This window comes from Watersipora subatra, chromosome 10, assembly GCF_963576615.1.
Source record: "Watersipora subatra chromosome 10, tzWatSuba1.1, whole genome shotgun sequence".
Lineage (NCBI taxonomy): Eukaryota > Metazoa > Bryozoa > Gymnolaemata > Cheilostomatida > Watersiporidae > Watersipora > Watersipora subatra.
Genome location: NC_088717.1, coordinates 23,865,162 through 23,883,832, shown reverse-complemented (window position 1 = coordinate 23,883,832; position 18,671 = coordinate 23,865,162). Strand labels below are relative to the sequence as shown.

Genomic DNA, 18,671 nt, shown 5'->3' with positions numbered 1-18,671 from the left:
CATAGAACTCAAATCAAAAGAGAATGTGTTATTAAAAGAACGCTATGTACAAGTTTATTTCAACAAAATAAATAATAGTAAGTCATACAGAACTGGATATGTAATGAGCACCAGGGTTCTAGATATACCTAAACGGACTGAGAGATATTGGAATGCTATTTTAATGCAAATCATTCGCAGTTAGTTCTAAAAAAAACTTTATCATACTTATCAGCCTAGTAAAATTTCAAATTTAAAATACTAAATTGTACAAATAAGCATGCTATGAAGACGTGTTAAATCCAATAAGGAAATCATGGAGTGTATAATGTACATATGCGTGTTAACGCATAATATTTGCAATGAGATTCAGTCGAAACTTCAGTCTTAGACTTAGCTCCATAAAATGCTCAAGATGGTGAACTCATTAAAAATCGTAACATCATTTGGTTTCAATCAGGTTCTTATTGCATACAAAAGTACTATTTGGTGGTCATGGATAACTTTAATGGAAGTATGGGTATCAACTAAGGGAAGTATTTCAGATGCTTCTAATGTATATTTAGTATCGTCCATCACCGCTGTATTCCTCCACGTCATCTCTTCCTGATGCCTTAGTTTTACACGGTCTGCCTGCCTTGCATATGCTAATTCTAAGAGCTCCATTTCGCCCTTTGAGCGCCGCTCTTGCATAATCTTCATCATCTGCAGGAAGTGGGTCATCACTCTCAACTCCGCGGATGTTGAACTCTTGACTTTGTGTGCCGGCATCGTTGCTAGCTCTGCACTCATACGTTCCCTCTTCAGATCGCTGGAAAGCCTTTATGGTCAGTTTAGAAATGACAGCATTTTCTGTATAGGATGGCTCATAGCTCTGCAACGGAAAACAAGAGTAGGTATTTATTCATCACAGACAGCTCGTTAAAACACCGACAAAATATTGTTCGACCTTGGCTACAGAAGAGCATAGCTGAACCAAAGTAACAAAGGCATGCAAGAAGTAGCCAAATGTATTCAGACTGAAACACATTTAATAGATAAATAAAAATATCAAAGAAATAGATTATAACGCTGCGTTCACTAGTAATAAATTTTCAATGACTGTTAAAAAAATTGAAATTTCAACTGTTTATTGTTCGTTTTTTAATTCTCTGTGTTTATGTCTCATTAATAAGCGCCATAAATAAATTGGTACTATTAAAATGTGACCATTGTATTCACTAGCACTAAACTGCTCCATAAAAAGTGAGCCTCAGTGGTGCCTGACTAAACCAAATTGAGCGTAAAAGAAATCATTTGGCTACTTCTGCTGATTCCCCAAACCAGAGTTTTAAGCATCAAAAGCTTCACTTCACTAACTGTATAGTTTCTTCATTAGCAAGTTATAGCAAATCATATGTATAACTTGCAAGATCTGCATCTTTGTCAACATTTTTTCAGCTAGAAGTATGACGCTACTGAATCTGCTAGTCTATGTATACCTAAGGATAATATCGATATACAGCATTATTATATATTATATTAATTATTAATTATTATCATATATTATATTATAAACACTGATACCATGAGAGGTTGTCAGGTGTAATAACTAACAGCCCAAATATTCTGATAAACATCAAGGCAGTTGATTGGTGCAGGTGAAAGAGTATTTGTTTACCAGGCAAAAAGTTGCAAGTTCAAAACCTGTCAAAAGCAATGTTTTTCCTAATAATCTTTGCGTCGCTTCAGGCAGACAAACAAACGCTGCTCTAAAGCTGACATGAGAGTTGTGGTAGGGTGCCACTTACGGAGATAGAGAACTTGTAAGAGTCTGACAGAGGCACTCCACTCTTGTACCAAGTTACAGTCGGGGTAGGTACACCACCCGTATCACATCTCAAATTCACATTGTCTCCGTAGACTGGGTCCTTGTTGTATTTGGCAAGTAAGGAGTTAATCTTAAATCCTGCGATGTAAGCTTCAATGGGCCATGGTCGTTCTAAAATTATAAATTTCAATAACATTGAGCAGTTTGAAAGGTGATATTGGGGCAGGTGCCTTATTTGTAATTTGGTTTGGAGCCAGTATCATTGTGATATCATTGAATTAGTTTGAATGGAAAGGCATGTGGGTGATAGCTACGAAGCATCCAGTATTGAGATAGATAATAGGGAGGCAATCCATGATGGTTACTTATTGAACAACTATTGACAGTGCAAATGCATGTAATTGATTGACTGAACAGCACCTTGTAACGAACTAGCGGATAAAAAATGACTTTGGGTGGAAATGCCAGTAACTTATCAAATTACCTGCATAATAGTTGATCTTTCCAGCGATGAATTGTTATTTTAAAAATATGCAGATTCACAATCAGTGCTCATATAATCAATTTTGCTTTCCATATCGAGATGGGAAATTGTATGAGAAGTTAATAGTCAAATAAGAAAGTTCAGATCATTATGAGTACTTTCTATTTATAGTTATACACCCTGATGGAAAAGTTCAACATTAATTTTTAGAAATCAAATTTGGCTTGGATCACCCTTCAAAATCAGCTGAAGCGCATAGCTGAAGGTCAAGACAGGTATTTGTACTTGAAGCTCGCGGAAAAAGAGGCTATCCGGAGGTGAGAAAAGACAATACGTTAAGACTTAGTGAGTCTTTGGCTCGTACTAGGTGCAAGGAAGATCATTGTTCAGTAATTATTAGCAGAATATAAACTGCTAAAATTATTGTACTGAAAGACGAGGTGTGGAAATAGTTAATGATAATTGTTGTTACGCAATTCTCTGGCACCTCAATCAGGCATCAAAGAACTTTCCGGAATAACTACTGGCATGTCAGCTAATTATACAAGAGTAAACTGTCCAGTTCTTTGTTACGGACAGGAGCAAGTGAGAGGGGCGCATGAAAGAGAAAAGGTGAGAGAAGGACATGAAAGAGATACTTAAAAGGCTCAAACTTTTTGAAGTACCTTACCTTTAACAACTACGCTGAAATGTCTTCTAATGGGTGCCGCAACTCCAAAGTCCACATGGCAGGTATAAACGCCAGCCTGATTTCTCTGGATGTTTCTTATGGTCAGAGTTTTTCCCTAAAATCACAAATCATGTTGTTTTAGTACGCTTTTATACAAAACATACCACGGTATCTCAGAAAAATCATATCCAGGTTTTTAGGTATTCATAAATAGTCTGTAAGTTCAATTCGATATTCAAAAAACAGCGAAGAACCACTTCATTTCCAATTAAGTGCTTTAAGTGCAAAGAATAAACAGATGGAAAGGTTTGAACGAAATGCGACAGAACGACTTGCATGTCCGATCGAGTCTCACAACTTGATTGAAAATGCCAGTCGATGAAACTCAAATATGGGAAACTTTAAAAAGCCTTCCGTAGCCTACCAGGTCCTAGAATATTGTCTGTGAAGAAAGGAAACTTACCGCTACTCTGTCAAAGCCTCTCGTGACATCGATGTTGTTACCGGAAGCATCCTTAGCAGTCCACCAGACGCTCAGGCTATCGTCCTCAGGCTTGCAAAAGAGGTTAAGCTCATCTCCAGAATTTAGAGAGGTTTCACGGGGAGAAATGGCAAGCATGTCGCTCTCCGCTTCTACAAAGAGCCATTATTTGTTAGCCTCTTCAGAGATGCATAAACTATCAAAAACTATATAAATATGTGGGACTGTGTCAACCAACATGATACAGATGTGTGGGACTGTGTCAACCAATCACATGATACAAACGCGTGGGACTGTGTCAACCAATCACATGATACAAACATGTGAGACTGCGTCAATAGATCACATGATGCGAACATCTTAACAGAGCTCAAACAACTTATTGATAATGTTGACTCTAAATCGAAATGTTTAACCTTATTAGCTGTTTAGTCAAAGTTTGATAGTCTTTAACCTATACCATCAAAGTGATGAAAATGAAAAAAAATCAATATAAAGATAAGACACCAAGCTTCAGTTTGATGTATTTTTGGTTTTGTAGACCTACTCAGTCCAAAGATATAATAGTTTGAATGAGATCCTTCCTTGAAACCCTCAGATTTAAGTGGAAGCGCGATTATGACATCTATAGTTGCACTTCGGCAAAGAAACCGATAAAATAGAGATACGTGACGCAGCAACTAGTTTAATTAGTCCATATCGAGCCATAGTCCATAGCCGCACAACTAGTGATGTCATATCGAGCCATAGTCCATAGCCGCACAACTAGTGGTCATATCGAGCCATAGTCCATAGCCGCACAACTAGTGATGTCATATCGAGCCATAGTCCATAGCCGCACAACTAGTGATGTCATATCGAGTCATAGTCCATAGCCGCACAACTAGTGATGTCATATCGAGCCATAGTCCATAGCCGCACAACTAGTGGTCATATCGAGCCATAGTCCATAGCCGCACAACTAGTGATGTCATATCGAGCCATAGTCCATAGCCGCACAACTAGTGATGTCATATCGGCACATGTATTTTATCTGAGTGTTTTGACTGCCAGGAAGTTTAGTCGATTTAAATTTTAAAATATCCCGACAGTCGGATCATCTCAAGCATCAAACACATTTTCAAATGAGAGCAAAATGTTGATACTTACTGATAAAATCTACTAAGGTTTTGTGTAAGTTAATCTTCAAGTAAATTGCATCTCATGCTTTCAACCAATAATCTTTCTTCGTTATGGAAGGGCAACCAATCAAATAACTCATACCTTCTACTTCAAGGGCGGTAAAACTAGTTCTTGTGCCAGTGACTGTAGGGAGGCTGCACTTGTACTGCCCAGCGTCTTCCGGCAAAACATTCTTGATGATAAGAATGGAGAACGTGTTGTCTGGGAAAGTTACAACTCGAAGTCTGTCATCAGGGATTCTAACTTGTGTTCCGGCAGCAACGATAACCGGCCGACTCACGCCAGTCTCTGACAGCTTCGTCCACCAGATCTGTTCATAACACAATAGGTTCATTATTCATCGGCTCTCCAAACATAGATATATCGCTCTAAAGAGACTATCATGTTTGTCTTTCCTTTAGATAATTGAAAAGGTTACTAAAGTGCCTCGGCTAATGTGACAATAGATGGAAATTCCTTCCCAAACATAAACATTCATTACATAATACCGACTGCTGGGCCATTGATTACCCTGTAAGCGGCGCTTCATCGGGACACGTTGTAATGTTGAGATATATTGTTAGATATTTGTAAACTGAACCATTAGATAACATGGGATCACCTCTCAAGCAGGCCAACTTCTACGCCAATTCACATCCCTGGATTAGAAAACATTCGGCTATTGTTAAGGCCTAACTTCTGTTTACACAAACATAAACTAGAGGTATGTGAAACACAACAGAATCGCCCTCAGTTGCTAATTACGCCTGAAAAGACAATAAGGCGTGTATTATGAAAAATCTCTATGATAATACGCGTTAAGTTGTGGTATTTATGACACGACTTTGAGTTACTAAAGAAACAAAAGAAATCGTGGCCTAAATAGATGGCCCGAGATAAAGAACCCTGGGCACTGAATTGCTGACTAGGTTTACGTAATGCATCACCATTTTTCGTAGTCATGGTGATCAATGGGCACTCAAATTGCATTAGATACAAATTAAATGCACTGGTTGAGCTGGGGCAATACTTAAGCAAGTGTGTCGACAGGTGACACAACCACAGGTGACACACGGTAGCAGGTTGTTGCGCCACACTTTAACAAGAGACCACCCAGTTCTGCATGAGATTTGGTTGATAATCGCTTTCAAATTTTAAATTATGTTAATGTGATTAATAAGGAAAAACTACTTAGACAATGCTGACGTAAGAAACGGCCGTCACGCTGGCGAATTATCCGAACAAGCATAAACATTGATGACAGCATACCTTGGCCTGCCTGTAAGCACCGACTTGCTGCATGTTGTCAAAGGCACAGTGTACTATAGCTGTGTGACCGACATGGACTCTCTCTGTGATGATATCACTATCTTCAGTTTCTGGCACCAATTTGGATTCAATGTTTATCTTGTTTGGGTTAGACTCTTCTTTTGTAGGCTTGTCTAAACAAATATGTTCATGGTTTAAACTCATTTGGATATGTCTAAAACGTGGAATTGAGTTTTTATGGATGATTTAAACTTACAAGAACTTACAGTACATGCTTAAGTGCTTATAAAAAAAATACTTGACTCGTGAAATGACTTTAATGCGATGGGTTTATTAAAAAATATTTTTTGAATATTATTCTCTAAAAGTTTTATTGTAATCTGATAGCCAACATTTCATTAAGTAGTATGTCTCCGATGTATTTTATCAGTAAAAGAAATATGTTGTTTTCAATTCAAATAAATTTTTATGTGAGGCATCTGCAACTGGTTTCATAAAATTGTATTTTGTGAATTGGCTACAAATATTGATCTCAGTAGACAAGATTTGACTTCTTCAGAACAAACACATTCTATCTCATATCTGATCTTGTATCTCGCACCCTGATATAGCTGCATAACATCACGTTTGTGATTATTATCAACATGGCTCCGGATGCATCCATTTAAAACTTTTTAAAAGGCACAAAGCAAGGAGATTTACTCCCACCCACAGAGTAGCTAAACTGAAAGTCATTAGCAAGCTTAGCGCGTGAGAGAAGCAAAAAGATCTCACTTCGCTACACCGATCTCTAAATTTATCAAACAATAACGCTCACAAACACGGTCCGTGTTCACCAAGCGTATGTTGGGGTCCGTGAGAACCCACTAAGTTTTGTTGGTCATACAAACTTTGCACCTGGCGGTGTGTCATAAGAAAGTTTCCCACACAAAAATAATAGCCTTAATTTTTTCCAAGTAGCAAGAATCTAGGGGTGCTCACCTTCTCTCTATCTACTTTAGCATCTAGATTTGAAGTACTTGGACTAGAAAAGTTTTCTAATAATTTGTACTCACGCAGAAAATTCGACATATTTAATGTCTGGCTCGATTAATAACGACAATAGACATAGGTGTTACCCTGGCACAACTGTTGTTCTAGACATTCCTTTGTTTGCGTAAGTAACGGCCACCCAAAATCAAGGATAGTTCAGACCATGCCGCTGCCGGTACTGGCTGTCAACAAGTTGCTGCCCTCGCTAACTTCTAGACATAATTTGAATACGGTCAATGACTAATGAAACTAGGAGCGATAAAGAACCAGCTGACCCTATCAGCAGCGCTTTGGCGGCAGCACTTCATCAGTCTTGCTTCTAAATTCCTTGAGACCAGTGAGAGTGCGTTGTTGGGTCAATATTTACTGCAAATTAGGCATTACCACTCATCTCTAGGTGATGGACAATAAATTTAGTCTGTTTTCAATCACCTGAAGAATATTGTTATTTTCTGTGTGTTTGACCTCATTATTATTACTATTATTCATCAATTTACATTGTTTTATTAAATGTCGTTTTATTTCATAGTCAGCAAGCATTACTTCTACAGAGTTTTTTAGAAGGTTTGAAAATCAGTTAAAATGTTGCATCGGTCTCGATTTATTAAAATAAAAACCAAATTACACCCCTTAACAGGTGAACTGAAAAACTTGACAGACTGATTTGTTTTCTTCCATTAAGCGTTAAGTATTTAGTCTCACCAAGGTTTCGGTCAGGAAGTATGGCATTCTGCTGATCAGCTATATCATAGGAGCCTCTTTGGCCTCGGAGGGCAGACGCTGGACCAAGGTTCGAAGCAGCGCTAGTTTCAGGTTCTTTTGGGGTATCAGGACTTGGTCTCCTGCTTCCAACTTTTTTACGCTGGCCAAATTGTCGACCTGCAAATCTTGGTGAGTCTGTTTTAGTCAATGTGAACCTAAAAACAAAAGTTGAAGGTAGTAAATCGAAATATTTTATCATCCGTCGTAAATTGTGGATAGTTATACTTTTTATATTTTCTGATTGGCTGTTGAAAAGTTCATTATGAAAGCTACGCAGTTCAATATTCATAAGATAACAACCAAAAACGTGCATAGGTATACAAATTCTAGCAATTTCGGTATCAAACAGTTTGACAATTTGGCAGCTGTGAAGTAAAGAATATGTTGACCAGTATTAGAGCTGCCAATTGACAGGTTACCAGATAACGATACAAAACTGCAATTCAGCCCTAATTCTACAAAAATCTTTGTCACAGTGCGTAGAAATAGTTGTCTATAAGTAGATGTCTGTTCTTACCTTCGTCTGAGGCTCCCTGGAGAGAGTCTAACTCTCTGAAAGCGATATTCACCACTATTCACCTGCGCTTGGCAGACTGTTGCACATATCGCCATAGCGATTGCGAGCAACGCGATAAGTTTGTTCATTCTGATGTTTGTTATCAAAATATGTCTAAAGGTTGTGTGACCGTCAAGTGCTGGTGTAGATGAGAAAGAAGAAAGTAAATGGGCAGCTTATATACCACGGAGTACGCAGACCTGCCAACATACCTTATAACAGGTATGCTCTGGATAAGGCCTACAGACCATTCATCCTACTGAAGGAAAAACTTCTATTTGCATGTTTGAATTTTTTGTGTGTGTATATCATTGAACTATCTTTTGCTGGGTTTTACACACTTAAAAGTTTAGCTAATTTTAAAGAGTACAACTTCATGTTAACGGAACTTGAGAAAAACCTAAAAATTCGTTAGATGTGAGCCGCAGAACTTTGTAAGGTCAAAGTTAAAAATCTTTAACAACTTTCATTTTAGAAAATATTTTTTCAGTTGTCTATCACCCTGGTTGGCGACCTAACCCTCATTCAATTTAAACTATAATTCTCGTAAAATTTGCACTCGGCTTTTGTGAGGACACAAACTTTTCTCCGTGCGGGTTCATGTTCCATTCCCAGGCAGACTCACAGTGTACTCATTAAAATATTTTTTTACAAAATCGGCTGTTAGCGCTGTTAGCGTGGCACACTGAAAAATACTCCCTTCTTGAATACATTGAAAGGGAACATAGTATTGTCTAGACATCTACTCGTAGCCTGAGGCAGTTACCAGCTTCAGGTTCCATTGGAGACACTTTGAGCCATACATCTGCCTATTTATATAACGATGCATTGCTTGACAAAAGATCAAATCGCAAGGCGTTAATCATGCTCATTGTGAATGTCGGATATCAGTCGAGTCAAATTTAACAATACTTTCTAAACAACAATATATTCTGTTATATAAAGACACTTTGCTCGCTATGAACAGCGCAATATTTACAGTAATTTGTTATAGGCAAACACGCTGTGTTGATTAACGGTAGGCAAGGATCGTATTAGTGCAGCTAGTGCAGGAGCTCCTGCGTCAGTCTTGCATTCCTACAAGCTCAGCCATTGCTTAAATTGAAACATTCAATTATTTAAGACATAGGCATACCAGAAATTAATAATTTAACAGGCGCTAGACCGAGTAATGAACCCCAATAGGAGCATCCTGTTTAGACTGCATAATAGTTATAAAAACAAAAAGCTAATCAATTCACAGACGGTAAGGTTAAAAAAATATAGACTCAACGCTTGAGTAAGTCAAAGCTTTGTAAAGTTAAACTGATCTTTAAAGGCTTTTGTCTTTGGAAATCTTAAGGAACTCTAAGGACAGTCCGAATTCTGTAACTTCGAGAAGTTTTCACGCGTGACACGGCGGTTGGCTCTTTGCCAGTTGTCAATAATTAGTCCGTCATTTTGAGCGAGAAGAAATATTCGACTTTCTTTGTATCGGCTGATCTGCCTGTGGATGCATACAAGTATTAAACTAATGATTGAAACTGCGAACTCTAATCGTCTGTGTCTATCAAAAAGTTGTAGTACAAATGAGCATGTATCATAGCAAATACTAGCCTTCTTATAGTCACATCAAATAAGTTACAGTAGCTGGTATTTTATATAGCATCTATATTTATTATCTTTAGGCTATTCTCTGCAACTATATAGTACTTATATTTACCTACTGTCTATTAAAAAGATGCATCTGTTCTATTAACATTATGATAGTGTTTGGTGTTATCACTATTCATCCTTATTATTATTATTATTGTTTATTGTTCACTTGTTTGATGTGTTTACAGTGAGACTGGCTCAGCAATTGATATCGCAACATCCTTAGCTTAGAGGTTACTATATTTTTTGTAATAATATGATCAAGGTTGAAGTTTATGGTCTCACAAAAAGTCGGCATTTCTGTGTGTGCGAGCACATGTGTGTATGTGTGTGTATGTGCGTGTGTGCGTGTGTGTGCATGAGTGTGTGCATGTGTGTGTGTGTGTGCTTTTGTGTGTGCGTGTGCGTGTCTGTGTGGGCATGTGTGCGTGTGCGTGTGCGCGCGTGTGTATGTGTGTGTGTGTGCAGTGTGCGTTCATACATGTGTGCGTGTGTGTGTGCATGTGTGCGTGTGTGTGTGCGCATGTGTCTGTGTGCGCGTGTGCATTATCCGTGCATACGTGTGTGCGTGTGTGTGTATGAGCTCCAACTGCGATGTTCAAAAACTATAAGTAAACAGCTTTTTTACATGATATGAATTCCTGTTTTGCTTTGACAAATCAATGCATAGAATAAACTATGCTATGTATCAAACAAATCCTCAACCTGTAAGCTTTCTAGAAAATGTACTTTTAAAATAACATTATGATATTGCAACTTGTAGCTTCCGGTGATCAGACTGCCAAAATGTTTTAAGATTAAAATCTACAAAACTTAACAGCAGGTAAAACTTTTAGAAGGAAAACGCATGCCCAGACTTCCAAATGAAGTCAATAGTCACGCTTTTTGTTTGTCCCTCTCGTTATTGACATCAACTATTGCGTTAAACTTTGAAGTGTTACGCCTCTTTATTGACATACATTTTATATTGTAGTTGCTCATGATTGTTAGAATAAAACTTCAAATATAGCCTCAGATACATTGCTACATGTATATATGCTTCAAATGATTTGAAGTTGGAGTTTCTTTTATTATTTTTATCAAAAGGCTGTGTAAACATATGAGAACCGAGACTGGTGATTGGCTAAAGATGAGACTGTATATTTATATTACTTACAAACAGGAAGTGCAACTATTTGCCTCATTTTCTGAAGAAGTCTTTTCCTTATCAGCGTTTTAATTGCGATCAGGTTTGGTCGATTTAAACTGGTCATCCTGCTAGTGACTAGCGGGACGTTTCAAGGGGTCAGCAACCTGTGGCTCCGGAGCCGCATGTGGCTCTTTCATTCCCTCGCTGTGGCTCCCTCTGACTTTAAATTTTTTCCTTTTATCTTACATGCCAAGTAATAAAACTATAGAAGCTTTATCACTAGATTTTGTGAGATAATTTAAAAGAAATGTAGTTATGGTGATAAATCACATTGTCGTTTGTTATGCGTCATTATTTACGTTTTATTATTATTAGTACCTTATCACATGATCGTCACATGGCTTCAACTTTAACATAAAAGTACAGAAAAACATACTACCGGACTTGCGCAGAGGGCCAGATCGCTACGAGATACCTTCTAATATTATGTCAACAAACGGGTTAAACAATCATAAATCTAGTAAGGCTGGCCAGCCACTTAAGACCGCAATATCGTCAACAGCACTACTGGAAAATAACAACACTAATACAGGTAGTACACCTTATAAAAATTTATGCACTAAAACGGCCTTAAAAACTATTTTTTGTTGTTGGCAAAAGTGTAATTTTGTTTTCTCAGCAGTTAAATCATTATACATGCCACACATTTTCGTTTTATGGTGTAAACATGGTATAAAAGCATTAAAAGCTAAACAAAAAAGTTTCGTGTAGTATTTTTTATTTTTTAATTAAAAATATCAAAGGGGGATTGTGGCTCCCACTACAGTCTTTCCTGCGGAAAACGGCTCAAATGGCTCTTTGAGTGGAAAAGGTTGCCGAACCTGGCTAGCGGCTAGTCAGATCACATAAACTAACAAACAAAATCTTAAATGATAGAAAAATATCTATACTTTTGATAAAACCTGCAAGAACTTGATATGATCAAGGCTGGTTTCTAAATTTTTCTTGGAAATCCCTACAAAGGAAAGCAACTACAATGTTTTACATAAAACTAAAGTCAATTCTTATAGCTGCCTCAGCCCCTTGTGCAATGATGTTAATACGATGTATTGGCTAAACAAAACAGTAGCCTATCACATTTGATATTTAAATGGGTTCATAAATTTAATATCTTTATTAATTCGCTAGTGATAAAATTAACTGTAGCGTTCTATGAATATGATATTCAACAATGCTGATTACCTTCTTTTTCAAACATATAGAATTTACATTGTTTAGTTGGATAAAAGGAAGAAATAGAGGTGAATATAAAATGCAAATATGTTTTGAGTTGTTTCATAGTTTAAGAATTATTTGCAGCCTTTTTTGTCATATAAATGTTTTATTTTTAAAGTATGCTAAATTTTTTGTTTTACACACTGGAATATAGTGTGTTCCCAAGGTTTTACCAGTATTATAGTGAACTACACCAGCCATGATTGCTCTTTGTATAAACCCAAAATGTTTCTCTATAAGTTCAGTACAAACACCTCGTATTTTTCATGTAATTAGACATAATATGAAGGTCAAATGTGAATTTTATGAATTTTTTAAACAAATGGCAATGCTGACTACCTAGTCTCAAGTCTTGCCTTGATTTCAGCAGCAATGCTAAAGCAGTTACTCCATCACAATGAGAAAGACAAATCCTTGCTTAGGCAGCTTTTATGTCATTGGTTAATCATTTCTAACGAGACATCAACTTTTCATCTTCTTCAAAAATGGCTCAAAGTGACATGGCGGTGTTCATTTTTTTCAATTGAAATATTGTTAATGTATATAAAACTACAAAATGAGCAATTGGGCCTTTCAATAACCAAGTCCTTCTATTCAATTCTATAAGATACAAATATGTTAATCAAGAGCTTTGCTGTGTTTCACTCAGAATGCCAACATGAAAAATATCATATGATAGTTATAGTAAGAAATGTTTGTTTTCATAGATGAAAGGCAAAAATAAAAACTGACAGTTTTGTTGAATTTCGTTATTTTTCAATGTTCATCTGTTTGTAAACCATGCACCAGGTTCACTTATAACATTACATAACTAGGATTTGGCCTCCGTGTAACATTCCTCTCTGATTATTTAGGCCAATATTTACTCGCTACCATTGATCATAGACTACGTAATAGGTCAAGTCAATTTCGATCGCGTCATACAAATATTTCCAAACCGAGTCCGCCTTCAGACAGCATCTTGATGACCCTTTAACCTTGAGATAAGTTACAGGATAGTTGAAGTTTCAAAGGGGTTTATTAGCTTCTGCACCGAACATTTGTCGAGCAGAATACTAATTTACAAAATGCAAAATACGTCAGCGAGATGAAGCCAATTCCTGAATTTCCACATAAGTTTTCATTTTCGCTATGCAAGACGTATTAGGAAGCATTACTGGCACGTATGCACTCTTTCATTTCTGTAGTAACGCAATGTTTGTTGTCGGTACAAGCACCGGGCTTCACACAAGTCACCAAGAAATGTCAAAACATTTGCTAGTGCACTTGTTGCCCATACTTGACACTTATGAAATCATTCCTAATAAATTTCCATCATTCAATGCGCACATTAAAAATGGAGTCATTTCAACTGTTAAATAAACAAACGTGTGTTAACGAAATCGAACAACAATGAACGAGTTTAAGTGCAGTTAGATTGGTGGCGACCACCCGGCTTCAGTGACAAGGTCGACTTCGAGGGAGCCTAGTTTGTATCGTATAAAATTACTCCGAGTTAATCCAAACTTGACAATATTTGTAAGGTGGTAATCAGTGACTTGTCATAAGTTAATCTGGAATCAAGGAATGCTAATGAGATCCTCGTAACAGAGTTTACAAGTTAGAGGAAATGCTTTGTGTGCCTGAGGGCACTACTCACTGATCCGTATGCAAGGTGAATTCTTACTCGATTGTATCTCTTCTATCTTAGTTTAAACAAACAAATTTCAAAAGGCCAATTTTCGCATTTTTGCATGTAACTTAGTTACACATCAGTGAGCAGCATGTCAATGAATAAAACTCAATGTGACAACTTTCGATTATTATAATAACAAACAAAGCTGAAAAAAGAAACATCTGTCCTTCAACATCTGTGTTAGCCGTAAAGTTTACATAATAGTAACAGCTTCAATAATAACTATTACATAAATTATCTTCACAAAGTTATATAAAATTTATCATAGAAAAACTATAAAATAATAATAACAATAATAAATCTATTGCAATATGTCAGGCTGTTAGTTTGTTGCATTATTATTCAGAGATATACATGTAGTTACTACAGTTGTTTGACTGGTTTTATAGTGAGTCCTATCTAAGGAACAAAGGGTTGTCACCTAATTGAATACTACGCGAGGGCTTTTCTGAGATTTTGTGCTGCCCTGAGACGTACTGATTTATGAATCAAATCAAAGGACATGTCAGTCTCTATCTCAACGAGGTGTGAGGTGAGGTAAGGGTTGAAATTTCCTTTGAGATGATCCAGAAATCATTATTGCTGTTATTATTAGTATTACACCTATTATTGTTATTGTGGCTTCCCACAAGGTGACATGTTGTTGGTTTGTATAATGTTTTGGTCCTTGAGCTAAAACACTTGATATGAGAGGTGTAACACTTTCCTCAGAATCCTTGCTAACCTCCAGTAAAGCAGAAAACTATTATAGTTCTTGCTAATATTACTGTATTATCATCTTTATACAGTGACAATTACCTTAGTTACTACTATTATCATTAGTTTCGTTCATCCAGATGAGGAAAGGAACCTATTCTTAGATGACTTGTAGAAAACTATACCAGGGCTACAAGTGTAGATTGTGTTTTATACTGCTTAGCCTGTATATCCTACTACTTCGAGCAAATACACCCAACGTAGTCTTTATAATATCTTAGGTTCTATTTTTCTATTTTATGTCAAAAGTTAAATAAACTTCTGAGAAACCTGGTCTAGTGTCGGCATAAAACAAGCTATACAAGGTCTGTTCCAAAAATACTCACAGTTGTGTGCATCTGCATATTTGTACGACAGAAAAACCTATTACAGCGTTCACCAGCAAGCATCTGGTGATTATTGTGCCAAAATTTTAGGTTGCTGTGGTCACTATGGCCATGCTTTCTTGCGTGAGCCCAAGTTATGCCAGTCGATCGCTTCTGGTGTATTTTTTGATAAACTTATTAAAACTTCTAATTTATCAGAACAGCACATTTGCATAAAACATTGTGTGAAAGTAGAGAATTGAAATGTTAAACATTGTTTTTGAATATGCCGCTCTGAGAACCACTCATCTTTGAGTGGCACAAATGTTTTAATAAAAGTAGAGACAGCGAACCTGTTCGGTGCCCTTTACTTTCAAAAAGTGGTGCACTTGCTCAGTAATAAACAGTGTGAGGTCATTAATCGTGGCAGATTGTCGCCTAACTATTAGAGACTTGACTTGGTTTTAAAACTGTTCAAAGGTTTTTAACAAATGGTTTGAACATGGGAGTCGCATCAATGCTTGTGCCACGCTTGCTAATCGACCACTAGAAGAAGCTCAGAGAGCATGCAATGATTTCAAGGAAGCTTTTAGCAATGTTGGGAACTTTCATTCGACTGTAATAACTAGAAATTAATTTTGGAATATAAGAGATGAATATTTAGATAATTTAAGACGACCTAAAGAAAGAGTTAGACACAGAAAACCTGAATTATGGTGCACAAGTTCATGGGCGCTGCACCATATTAACGCACCCACCCTCACTGCATTTTCTGTTAAACAGTATTGCGCTAAAAACAACATAATCCATATTCACCCATTCTGGCATCCTATGACTTCTGGCTAATATCTAAATTAAAACTTACTATGAATGAGATTAGATTTGGCAGAGTAGAATTAATTCAACATGTAACAACAAGTGGGCTACTCAGCATCGAGGCCGATGGCTTTCAGCTCTGCATGGCATCACAGCAAGAGGGTGGGACAAATATATCTATAGCTCAAGGGAAGTATATTAAATTGAACTAACTGGATAGGTAAGTTGAAGTTTTGAGTTAGAGCTCATTCATGCAATTTTAGATCAGATCCTGTATGAACATTGAACCAATGTAGGTTCTGCTTTGGCTTGTGCAAACAGTTTTAAAAGGCGGCAAAGAATATGACTGTACAGCTGTATGTATACACATTCTCATCTTCTATTCTCCGTCACATCTATTCTAAACCTCACTTCTACACCCTTCTTAACCAACTTTTAAAATTATTCTCAAGAACATAACCTGACGAAACAGCACAAAACGTCGACAAACATCCTAATTTTTTCTTTTTATAGCTTTACTACTCCGATGTTTAACTTAACTCGGCTTTTTGGGTCAGCCTTATACTGGAGACTGAGTTATTCTTATACATTAAAACTCAGGCTATAACAAATATACAGGACAATGTCAAGGCTAGAGTATGGTAAAAGCATGCAAAAAGAGCAGATAAATCCTATCAATTGGTTAAAGGTTGGATTGTTCTCGGTCGATAAAAATCTAGCCTAATTTACCTTCACGGTGACTCCTTTGCTTCTCTCTGTTTAGTAGAATAAACAGAAGGAATTATTATTACTTGACTATTATTACTCGTGATGTAGATATACTCTGAGTTCACTTTCAAAGCTTCAAATGATAAGTTTGCAGCCAAAGTATTGAAAGGACAAACAGAATAAAGAGATCGTTAAAAGGTGGGCACAGGAATTTATGAATATCATATAAATATCAGAGGAAGAACAAATATGTCTAGGTAGTAAATGCAAGATATTACTGCGAAAATCACGATTGAATCAAGAAGTTTAGAAAGTTCAGTAAGAAATTTATGTACAACACTGTAATCATTATAAAACTATTTTTAGCACAATAGGTAAACAAAAGATTGTTGGAGAAATAACTTCGACTAGATCTCTTTCATGGAAAACAAAAGCTTACAATTTTTAACAATTATAAACTCGAAGTATTTAAGCTCATCTTTTCAATTTTTTTTAATCACTGTCACTAGGAATTAGTCAACTTCACACAAATTATCAACTATACAGTGATTTAGACTGCCTTATGGCAGCACTTGTAAGAAATGATGTTTTATTATACTCTCAGTTCATATAAAGCTAAGGTGTTATTGCATGTTTTTGTTCTATTATGGTCATATATTGCTTCAGGGGTATATATTATGGTCACACATTGCTTCAGGGGTATCTATTATGGTCACACATTGCTTCAGGGGTATCTATTATGGTCACACATTGCTCCAGGGGTATCTATTATGGTCATACATTGCTTCAGGGGTATCTATTATGGTCACACACTGCTTCAGGGATATCTATTATGGTCATACATTGCTTCAGGGGTATCTATTATGATCACACACTGCTTCAGGGATATCTATTATGGTCATACATTGCTTCAGGGGTATCTATTATGGTCACCCACTGCTTCAGGGGTATCTATTATGGTCACACACTGCTTCAGGGATATCTATTATGGTCATACATTGCTTCAGGGGTATTTATTATGGTCATACATTGCTTCAGGGGTATCTATTTTGGTCATACATTGCTTCAGGGGTATCTATTATGGTCATACATTGCTTCATGGGTATGTATTTTGCAATTTTAAAGACTTTTCAATTGTTCTTATTTTACATGACATCTTGTACAGAGCCAATGTTCGAGTAGTACTACAACCCTGCTGTTTGGTCTCATATATCATAGCCATTAGTCATAGACTGTCATACTTTAGTCTAGCCAGGTCTAGTCTAATCGGATGTGATTATGAAGCAAGCGATGTACTCATTGTGTTTATTCGGTGAATTTACTATAAATAGAACAGATGCTAGAGGTGAATCTGCACTTCGAAATAATTTTTACACTAAAGCATGGAGATCACGTAGATAAACGTAACTTAATTGCATTCCATTCTGTGATCAGACCTTTTGATCTGTTTCAGCCGACTGAATAGCTTTAGAAAGGTCGCAGACAGTATACAAGTTGTAAATGGATTATCTAGCAAATCATAATCAATCGCGTGCGTGTGTAGTTTTTTGTCAGAATATTATTCTACTTTTTATCCGAGGAAACAGGAAGTTAAAATGAGATTGGAGGATTACTATTTGGGTTACAGCATAGCAAAACTTGCATCATGCATAGACTTGTAACAAGTGGAATACAATGAACTAGAGTGTATGCATGTCCTGACTAGAGGGTTACACAGGAAAATTATAGTAGGCCTAAATGTTTCACTGTGTCACCATGTCAAGCCAAATTCTTGTCTTCGTAACAAAAGAACTAAGCACAAAGCTGACATAGGAATAATGGCCGAATGTAATGTCGACAGCAGATGCAAATGTGCAGATACAGGAGATCAACAAATCCAAAATAGAGAGGTGATATTTTTTAAATACTGTGTCAAGTTTAAGAAAATACTTGACAGAACAACTTGCATTACACCAGAAATACAATTTGGTAACAAACCATCATCTACTAATCTAGACACAGAGTAGTACATTGTAGTTGTCTACCATCTACTAGACACAGAGTAGTACATTGTAGTTGTCTATTACCTACTAGACACAGAGTAGTACACTGTAGTTATAGTTGTCTACCATCTACTAGACACAGAGTAGTACATTGTAGTTGTCTATTATCTACTAGACACAGAGTAG

The 18,671-nt window shown here is 36.7% G+C and overlaps 1 protein-coding gene across 1 annotated transcript; it reads right to left on the bottom strand.

The window, feature by feature from the left end:
- Positions 1-38: 38 nt before the first annotated feature.
- Positions 39-8,335, bottom strand: LOC137406161 (protein amalgam-like). The gene is made up of 8 exons (XM_068092691.1): positions 8,166-8,335; positions 7,589-7,803; positions 5,855-6,027; positions 4,688-4,916; positions 3,407-3,576; positions 2,944-3,058; positions 1,770-1,960; positions 39-853 (listed from the first exon to the last, which is right to left on the bottom strand). Exons 1-8 carry the CDS (start codon positions 8,291-8,293, stop codon positions 542-544), a joined length of 1,533 nt encoding a protein of 510 aa, XP_067948792.1. The 5' UTR covers positions 8,294-8,335; the 3' UTR covers positions 39-541.
- Positions 8,336-18,671: the final 10,336 nt, after the last annotated feature.